The sequence below is a fragment of the Ziziphus jujuba genome, chromosome 3, assembly GCF_031755915.1.
Source record: "Ziziphus jujuba cultivar Dongzao chromosome 3, ASM3175591v1".
Taxonomy (NCBI): domain Eukaryota; kingdom Viridiplantae; phylum Streptophyta; class Magnoliopsida; order Rosales; family Rhamnaceae; genus Ziziphus; species Ziziphus jujuba.
The window spans coordinates 26268285-26278604 of record NC_083381.1 but is presented as its reverse complement, the minus strand read 5'-3'; the positions used below and the strand labels follow the sequence as shown (position 1 = coordinate 26278604).

The window sequence follows — 10320 nt, the reverse complement described above, 5'->3', positions numbered from 1 at the left end:
CTATCATGATGCCATGGAAGAACCAACTATGATTAATAATAGCATTCTCAATCCAAAAATATTGCACAATTGCCATCCATGATTGTCAAAGGGCATGTGAAACTATGTATTATTATATGACTTGTACCTCTAACAAACTAGCGTGGAAGCTTATGATAAAATAATAAAAATAATTGTTCAATAAAAGCTTTGAAGATATTTTTTTATTTTGGAAAACCCAAACTACCAAATTCTTGTGTTTAGGATTATGTTTCCTGTATTTAAGCGAGGAGGGAAAGCAACTTGGGCACACAATTAATAAAATAAAGATAAAAAGAAAGAAGAAAGGAAGAATGATAATAATAATTTAAGTTGATGAAGTTCATAATAATTCAGACAGGGATTACGTGGCAGTCTAGGGTGAAGCGCAGCTGCTAAAAAGCCACCCCCACCCTCCAAAAGTAAAAGAGACGCTGCGGCCCATTCCCTCTCCCTCTCACATATTTCACACACACACACACACACACATACACACATAGTCACACGCACACACGCGCCGCACTCAAATACTCTCTCACTCAACTCACTTCTCTGACTCTCCCCCTTTTTCCCCCAACACACTTTTCTACCCCCACACCTTCCCCAAAATTACGATTTTGTACGGATCCACACCCCCCTAACTCCTTTCCCCTCCTTCTCCTTACACCTGATCGACCTCCGGTGAGATTCCGGCCATGAGTGCCGGAACGACGTCGTTTCGGTCTATACTTGACAAACCCCTTAACCAGCTCACCGAAGATGACATTTCTCAGCTCACCCGTGAAGATTGCCGCAAATTTCTCAAAGAAAAAGGTTTTCTTTTTTTTCTTTTTAACTGTGTTTTGATTTTTCGCTGTGTTCGAAAAAAATTTCCTAAAACTTTGTGTTTTTTTTTTTCTGGTGTTTGTCTCCATTTTTTCCGGCTGCTAAAGCCTCGTGTTTGTCTGAATATTTTTTTGGATTAATTTAATCGTTTTTCGTTTTTTGTTTTTTGTTTTTTTGTTTTGGATTATTAAAATGATGAAAAAAAATGTTGGTTTTGTTAATATTATACACGTGTCCGTACAGGTATGCGACGGCCTTCGTGGAACAAATCGCAGGCGATCCAGCAGGTTTTATCTCTCAAAGCTCTGTATGAACCCAGTGACGATTCCGGCGCCGGGGGAGCCCCAAGAAGGATTGTCGTTTCCCCGCCGCCGCCGCCGACTAATGTGCCGTCGCGCGTGAGTTCTCTGTTCACTGAATTTTGATAAAAGCCTCGTACATTCGAGTTCCGTTTGGTTGCCGGGAAAATGGGACGGAAAATGGAACGAAAATGTGGTTTTTTTTTTTTTTTTTTTTCCCCGGATAACGTATTTACGAGGAAAAGTGGGAGTCTTTTTAGTCGCACAGGTCAGTTGAAGGTTTGACTCCGTGCGTTGAAAAAACTCTGACTTGGGGGACTCGGGGTGGAGTTCTGCCTATCTTTTCAACTGTCCGACATTTTCTCGGCTACCAAACTGAGTGTTTTCTTCTTTTGTTGGCTATTTTAGTTATTTATTTATTTTTTTGGGAGTGTAATGGATATGAAAGCTGATTAAGTTTTTTTAATTTTTGGAAACAATCTAAAATGTAGGTGACTTCGAATTCAGCTGATTCAGGTAAGAAAACAAGTGGTGATGTCCAGGCTTCGGTATCCGTGGAAGAATCTGCTCCTTATAGAAGAAAGGAACCTTCGAAATCTACAGTTGAAGACAAGGCCATTGATGCAGATAGCAGGGACGTCAGTCCGAGGTCTGTTTTCTTCTTGTTATTCTTTATCAGCATCTTTCATTTGCTAATGGCCATTCCATGTGAATTTCCACCTATTGTTTTAGTTAAATTTGATTTATAGATTAGCTTGGTTTGGATTTAGGAGAACGCAGTAATGGAAATGTGTTCAGCTTAACTGCATTTTTTAATACCCATTGAGCAAAGCTGTTTGTGTGCTATCCTGGGAATTGGTGGGTGTCTTTCTGTAACCGTTTGAATTTTCACTAAATGGCTTGGGTTTTGATGAAGGTAATTTACTAATATTCATCGGCAATTTTTTGTTCTGAATGGAAAGAGGAAAAGAGTGCATTACAATGAAGTATGCACAAAGAACGTTGGAGTTTGTAATGTATGTTTATATCGTCAGGGGGTTGCTGCAGTAGTAGTCTCTTAAATGTTTTATGGGGTTAGAAAAATTGGATTATTATGGTAGATTGTTGTCACCCTTATAACTAATGAAGATGCGCATACCAAAATCGAAAAGGCTACATCAAGTTAGTTGATGGGTTTTTAGGTCCATCTACGTCAACTGAGAAGACAATACTTTTGTTAGTTAATAATGAGCAATATGCTTTTGAGACCTTTTTTTCTGTACTTCTGAAATAACTTCGTTCTTAAATATTAAAATGGTGTATTTCATCTGAATGGTTCAGATTGACAGGCACATATCAAATCAATGATCACGCAAAAATTTCTCTTAAAATATTTCTATAAAGCTCTAAACTGAAGTATATGGAAATGTGGCTGCAGAACTCAGTGTGCAACTGATGTGCCAGTTGGGCAAATGACGATTTTCTACTGTGGCAAGGTGAATGTATATGATGGGGTGCCACCTGAAAAGGTAATGAAGCTTCCTCTTTGCATGGATACCTGGAGATAACTCTTCCAATGCAGCCATATATGGATTTGCAGGCACGGGCAATCATGCATCTTGCAGCAAGTCCAGTTCACTCATCTTGGGAAAATCCGTTTGGTAGCCCTGTAGCAATAAGGTCCCTCCCATGGCATTTACAGACTGCGAGTGACAAAGGTGGCCTTCCTCCCAGTGCCACAATGTCTCAGGCCATGCAAACAGGTATCGTTTGGGAGAGAGATTCCCAACTTTGCTAATATAATATTTTGGTATCATAGACTTGGTAATGCTAGACCTTGGAATGAACTGCATTTATAATGGAGAAAAATTGCATTCACTTTTCTGTCAAATGTGTTGCACGATGGCACTCAAAAATCCTTATTTTTGACATCCTTTTCTAATTGCTTCTAAAAATGAAAGAAAATACACACATATAGGCTCATCAATTGTAAATTCAAAATTTTTCATCAGTTAAATGGCGGTGAGTTATGAGCGCAAGGTAAAACAATTGAGAGCCTAGATCTAAAAAATTCTGGTCCTTTCCTGGGTATCAAGCATAGCCTGGAGTGAATTTGGTTAAAGTGACCAAGGGCTATATCTTTTTACTGCTTACATCCTCTTTTCTTAAGACATTTGACCTCACAACTTTGAAATGGCTATATTGTATTGTAGCAGCTATAGTATCCTAGTAAAGATGGTTTTAAATTTGCATTGCAGAGAAGACGGCTGAATATGCTCAACAATGCTGGGAAAAAGGAAATAATGCACGTGATCCTGGTAAAAACTTCAAATTTGTTACTCTACATATTTGCGTGTTGGAATTTGCAATAATTTGGTTCTCGAAAAGAAAATTCATCAACATTTGTCATTTAGGTAGAGAGACTATTAGAAAATTAATTTGTGGTCTTCAACAAATAATATCATAATCTAAGTCTAAAACCAAAATGCTGCAGTTAGTTATTTTGGTTAGAATAGTCCCTTCTATACATATTTGAGAGGGAGAATGTCCTTAAATGGCCTTATTTGGGAATAATATTTCAGAAATGGGAGTTGTCATTCAAGATTTCGGTCATAATTTTTGTTCCCTCTTCTGTTATGGTTACATGTTGCCACATACATTTGATTTCATTACAGCAAGATTACGGAGATGGAAACATTCATACTTACATACACTGGTGGGTCAAGACTTAGTCTTTCAACTGTTAATTCTTTATCCTTTGTACCACCTCCAGCTTTCCGAGTATAGCCCCTAATATTTTGAACTGTTGTATTTGTGTATTCTTCTATGGCAGTTATATTCCTTGTGGTTATAACTTCAACACAAGTAAATAGTTTGGTTGTCTACTTATAAAAAATATTGGAATAGCCTATAAAAGTAATGCATTAACAAGATCCATTTGCATGCCATGGGATTATAATGAATCATGCTATTGGCAAAGCCATTTGAAGAAGATTTTGGTTTTTATTATAATATGGAAGTTGCTAGTTATTTGTTTGTCCTTGAATGTTTTGGTTGTATCTCTCAAGATGCAGATGGACCAGCAAACAGAAAAGTCTTATTGCAGAGATATCGTGAAAAGCGAAAAGACAGGTATTTAACTTGATGGAAACAGTCATTTTCACCCTAATAATATTTTTCATTTGTTATGAGAGTTTTAAGCCTCCAATATTATCTTGTTTTTCGGTCCTGCTTTTATTTTATTGCTCATGATCCTGTAAGGGGAAGGTTGAAGATCAAGAAAAACGTGGGCTTGACGTCTAGTTGGGAGGTCTATTTGAAGGACCAGGTGAAGACACATACCTCAAATGGTAATTCAAGCCGTAGTAGCACAAGCTCTCCACCCCAACCTGGGCTGCCACAAGTCTTATGTAGCACAGCTGACAATCTGTGAAGGATTGCCTGTCTGCCTGATGATCTCAATGAAAAAAAAAAAAAAAGTAAGCTTTAACATTTTCTGTCTATTTCATTCACAACTTTGTTTGCAACTTGTTCGTAAACAGTAACTCCTTTAGTCTTTGGCCAACAAGTAACATGTTCGAATTCCACCTAGCTGTGGACGGTGCATGGTGTGAGCAAAAAGACATGGGTCATTTATGGAAGTATGTGTCAGCAATTCATTCATATTTAATGAATTTTCAATAGTCCCTATGCACAGTGTCTTTATACCAATCCAGTCTCTTTTGGAATTCTCTTTCTCAGTTGACCTTGTTCACATTTTAGGGGCTGTGGTTTTAACAAGCATATGGTAGTAATTTGTTGTTGAACTATTAAGGATGGTTTTGTTTCTTTTTGTTGGCTTTTTTTCAGACGTCCTTGAATGCTGAAGTTGAGACTTCTTTAGCAGAGTTTGGATCGATGAAATCACTTTGAGACCTCTACTGACTTGGCAGAGTTTCTGGAGATCTAGTTGGAGAATTCTCTTTTTAAAAGAGTGTGTGGGTTTTTTTAGGCTCAGATCAATTTTGTAACTTTCTAGGATCATCACTGGTCATCCTTAGGAATTACAATTAATTTGTTTACGATGTTAAGCTAGTAAGGTATCTTAGGGGGTTGAGAATGTGGAGGTGGAAAGCAGTAGTCATTTTCCTTCAACTTCTGATGTATGTAATTTGTATGTTGGCCCACCGCAAGGCCACAAAAGGAAGGGCCTTGAGAATTAAAATCTTATATATTTAAATATATAGTACTTTTTCTATTTATCTGCGTCAAAAAAAAAAAAAAAATCTTACTTTTTCCGTATAAAAATAAAGTCACTTTTTTAGTTGAGAGCATATATAATTTTAAACACTCAGTACCATCTTTAATATAAATTCCATGACTTTTTCTCTTTGCAACCATTCAATTTCTGTCCTCTTTAAAAAATAACTTGTACTTAATAGAAAAACAAGCACAGGTTGTAAAAGTAAGCACCGCTTCATAAAGTTATAATACCACCCTGATATGAACATAATTTCTAGTTGAGAGCCCCTACGATTTTCTACATTTTTGGGTGGATTAAAATAAAATAAAAAGTCCAAAAGCCTTGTAAAAGATGCCACTTGGCCCGTAATTGTGTTGGACGGAATCTGATTTTCGTATTTTATCAAATAGTGTCCACAAAAAATTAAAAGTAAAAATTTTTAAAAATTAAGGACATTAGAGATACACGTGTCGAACAAAGACATCGGGACCAATACTGGGAGAGAAAAAATAAAAAAATCTGAGAGAAAACGACAGACATCGGCTTCCGTTTTAACACTCGATATTGGTGGACGTTACGTTCCCAAAGCACTGATTTCATTCTCAGTGGAAGCGTGAGAGTACTGAGTCAACAATGGCGATCGAGGTGAGTTCTGTCACGAGTTTACAACGATTTCGATTCCGAGTTAATAATCGCTTTTTACTCCCTTATTAACTTTTCTCAAATTGAATTGAAAAGCAGGCATGGTTCATGGACGACAGTCTTGAAGACCCAAGGCTTCCTCACCATCGCCACCCCAAAGAGCTTGTTCCTCTCGACCACTTAGCCGGTACTTTCTCTCTCTATATCTATCTATGTATATTTATATGTATTTTATAAAATAATTGGAAATTTTGGTGGTGTTGCAGAATTGGGAGTGCTGTACTGGCGATTGAACCCAAATGATTACGAGAACGACGAAGAGTTACGCAACATAAGAGAAGCCAGAGGTTACAATTACATGGTACATATTGGAAAAAAAGAAAAAAGAAAAAATCATTTTCTTTTCCAATTCCCAATTTTGGAATTTTCATTTGCATGAAGAAACGACGCGTCCTTTCTTTCTTTTTTTTTTTTTTTGGGCGCTAACGACAATCTTTTTGTAGGATTTGCTTAATATATGCCCAGAGAAATTGGAGAATTACGAAGAGAAGCTGAAGAATTTCTACACAGAGCACATACACGCGGATGAAGAGATTCGTTATTGTTTAGAAGGGAGTGGTTACTTTGATGTTAGGGACAAGGATGACCGTTGGATTCGAATCTGGATCAAAGCTGGTGATCTTATCATTTTGCCTGCTGGGATTTATCACCGTTTCACCTTAGACACCAACAACTATGTTAAGGTAAATTGGATTTTTTTTTTATTTTTTTTTGACCTTTTTTGGTTTTCTGGGTCTTGTAGTTTACTTGTTGATAAATGTTTTAAAAGTTAGATTTTGATTGTTTTTTGTAGTTGATGAGGTTGTTTGTGGGAGAGCCTGTTTGGACGGCTTATAATCGACCACAAGAAGACCACCCAGCAAGGAAGGAGTATATCAACAATTTGACTCAGAAAATTGGAATGCCATTGGCAGCTTATTGAGGTTCTTCAACACCTTTTGTAATGGTCAATTTATAAGAATTTTAATGGTTAATCTATGTGTATTATTATGCTACTCTTATATGTGTCTCTGTCTATGCATGTATTTTGAACAGTAAAGTGTATTAGTTTGAGTCGCTGTTCTGTGTCTTTGTTGGACTTGGGGCTATATGTATATCGACTATTACAGTAGATTATTGGTAATGATGCTTAATTATTGGAAAACAATATGCAATGTGGCGATTGGAAAGTGGTTGTTGGAAATGGGTAAATTTTTGGCTATTCTGTCTGCACACTTTTCTATGTGGTTTTCTATGACGTAGTAATTTGTTGGCTCCTAATTGCATTGGAATATTAACCATACGGTGTAGGCATAGAATACACACCAGGTTGTCTTTGCCTTCACCGCAAGAGTGGTTATTTCCTGTGGTTGGTTTTGTTTCGTTTAGATGAAGTCTAAATTAAACTTGATTTTTGATTCCAACGATCAAGTTTTAAGAAACAACTTAGATCCATTTGAAGCTGAAATTCTGCGTTTGAGGTCATAGACAAGTATTGGCCTTCCATTATGAAATATAAGTTCTTTCTTAGTTGAAAATAAAATAGACAAATAGATATTATAAACGAACAAACTTACAGCTTTGATAAGTTTGATAATTAGAGAAAATAGAAAAACAAGGAATTAGAAAAACACTTTCTTCTTTATTCAATCGTATATGAAGATTTAATTCAAATTAATAAGGAAAACTAGTCAACATGAAGTAGCAGCCAACTATAACAAAATTATATATATATAAACTGCATGCGAAGTCACAGTCACTCGAGATAACACATATATAATAAGAGTAGAGATTGACACATATATAATAAGAGAGTTGAGATTAATTGACAATGGGAATTAAGCTCTGTCGGCAGATATGCAGCTTTGTATCGACTCCAATGGGTTGAAGTTTGGATGCTTGTTCAGTGACGGTGTCATACAGAAACTGGTGACCATCAACAATATTCACCTGAAGACCAACAATCTGGTGTTTACAATCACTGAGAAACATCTTGGATTGTCCCAAAATCCCAGCAAACGTTGAATGCCTGGCAGGGGTCCGATAGTGAATAGCTTGGACCAAGAATCCTTAAAACCATATTCACCCAACATCCGTATGTCGAAACTTGTTCTTAAAGAATCACCATTGTTGTGATGAGGACAAACCAGAGCAAGGGATTCATTGAGAAGGGAAAGGTAAGGAGAATCATTGTTATAGTCATGATGCCAAAGAAAAATATAGATATAAGTATTGATAATATCATCAGGAAAGGGGATGGCGAGCGAATACGAAACTCAAATCATTGCTAATGTCAAAGGAAACAATTGCATCCTCATCCTCATTATGCGGAGGCTGATCATCATCATCATCAAGGAGCGGGAGAGGGAGCTGTATCCTATCCGGTGAGACATTCCATGGGCGTAGAGAACGCCATTGTGGTTCCTGCATGTGAATGTGTATTAAGTCCAGGAAATTCAACGGTTTTCCACTGGTTGATTTTGAAGCTGTAGATCTTAATAATCAAGGCCCTGCGGTAGGGCAGATTGGAGCATCAAGGGTCGCTTACGAATAGGAGACCATCAATGCATGAAGAGCAGCAGCTAACGTTCTTAAACCATGCTCCTGCACATGCACGATCATCATCAACTGCATGATCTTCATCTTCTTCATGGAAATCTTGGATGTCCTCCATGATAACTCCTTCGATTTCCGAGTGAATCGAAGGAAAATATGCGAGTTACAGGGTGGTCTCGACTATCGGTTAAGATGATAAATGGACGATGGTGATGGCATAGGTGCGAGTCTTTGGCGGCCATGAAGGAAGAGCTGTTGATCAATTAATACCATGACTTGCGTACGCACTTGAATTGCTTCAGAGCTCTCACCGGCAGCCTCAACAATATCTCAATCACCAAGTCTTCCGTCAGTTGTGGTACTACAGATTCCGATTTCTTCATATGAGAAGACGATTATAGACATAAGAGTTTGTTTTAGGAATAATTGGTTTTAGTCTTCTACTCTGCCCTTTGTATATATATATATATATATATACATGCCACAAAGCGTGTGCTTTTATTTTCTTATACCGTTATTGGAAAAAAGTTTGCAACATTTGTTATAATGACAGTTTTTTGATGTTGAGTTTCATTCGGAAAGGGGTTTTTAGTCTTTTGATTCTTTACCCTTCATTTTCACCCAAAAAAAGAAAAAGAAAAAGGAGTCCTGGTCCTCTTTCTTTATCAATTATATTAGCTATAGTAATGGTGCATTAGAAAAGTTATAGTCCAGACCAACATTATATTTTATATTACTAATCCCCTCCAATACCTCAATTACCATTGACATTGAAAATGGTGCATTAGAAAAGTTATAGTCCAGACCAACATTATATTTTATATTACTAATTCCCTCCAATACCTCAATTACCATTGACATTGAAAATGGTGCATTAGAAAAGTTATAGTCCAAATCAACATTATATTTTATATTACTAATTCCCTCCAATACCTCAATTACCATTGACATTGAAAGTGTTTTTGATTAATCACTTTGGGAACGTATGACCGTAACCTTCATCATATTTACTATTTTTGCTTGATTTATTTCACATCTTCACAATATTTTTTACTAGAGCCTAATGTTATTCTCAATTTTTGCTAAGATACAACTAACTTTAGATTTCATTATTATTTATTAAACTTGTAAGAATATTAATCAATGTGATACTTAATCAATCTTTATTTATTTATTTTTTGGAAAGCTTAAGTAATCTTTATTTAAATGAGAGGAGTAATTTTTTTTTTTTTTTTGGGGGAAAATATGATAGGAGTAATTGATAACATTATTATAGACACCACTAGAGTAATGGTGGCAAAATTAATTTAATACAAAAGGAAAAAGAAAATACATACATACATATATATATATATATATATATATAATATTTGTGTGTGTGTATATATTACATAGCTAGTGGGGTTTCAACTTAACGTGGGGCAACCGCTGACCAGTGGGGTTCCCAAAAGTCAGCGTAGTAAGTTGAGTTTTTCTTTTTTGGTTGATTTTTTTGCTGACATATCGGGTTGTTTTAACCAAAAAGGGAAAGGTGACCATGCATATTAGTTATCATAAGGTCATGTGTTAATTATGCTTTTGGACAATACCTTAAATTCCAATTTTTTTTTTAAATTGAGTGCGTCGATTTTTTTTTTTTTTTTTAAATCTTGATTTCAATTTAGACCTTCATTTTCATTTTTTTTTTTCAAATGAAATCCTTAATTTTTAGTATTATTTTAATATTCCCATTGCATATAT

At 36.1% G+C, this 10320-nt stretch overlaps 2 protein-coding genes across 8 annotated transcripts; both read left to right on the top strand.

The window, feature by feature from the left end:
- The first annotated feature begins 464 nt into the window (after nt 1-464).
- LOC107423075 (protein TIFY 4B) lies at nt 465-5358 on the top strand. 7 transcript variants are annotated; one of them, XR_009638294.1, is made up of 10 exons: nt 466-831; nt 1087-1241; nt 1634-1791; nt 2560-2650; nt 2704-2884; nt 3380-3439; nt 4190-4253; nt 4383-4600; nt 4691-4762; nt 4971-5358. XR_009638294.1 is itself a non-coding variant. In XM_048478084.2 (9 exons), exons 1-8 carry the CDS (start codon nt 714-716, stop codon nt 4552-4554), a joined length of 987 nt encoding a protein of 328 aa, XP_048334041.2. In that variant the 5' UTR covers nt 465-713; the 3' UTR covers nt 4555-4600; nt 4971-5358. The 7 variants fall into 7 exon arrangements, 5 of the variants coding, with proteins under 5 accessions (XP_048334041.2, XP_048334039.2, XP_048334040.2 ...); XR_009638295.1 differs by having other exon boundaries at nt 4676-4762; XM_048478084.2 differs by lacking the exon at nt 4691-4762 and having other exon boundaries at nt 465-831; nt 4196-4253; nt 4389-4600.
- A 479-nt stretch (nt 5359-5837) lies between these two features.
- On the top strand, nt 5838-7192 carry LOC107423143 (acireductone dioxygenase 1). The gene is made up of 5 exons (XM_016032664.4): nt 5838-5988; nt 6085-6172; nt 6252-6346; nt 6489-6728; nt 6839-7192. The coding sequence occupies exons 1-5, from the start codon at nt 5977-5979 to the stop codon at nt 6965-6967; spliced, it is 564 nt and encodes a 187-aa protein (XP_015888150.1). The 5' UTR covers nt 5838-5976; the 3' UTR covers nt 6968-7192.
- Nucleotides 7193-10320: the final 3128 nt, after the last annotated feature.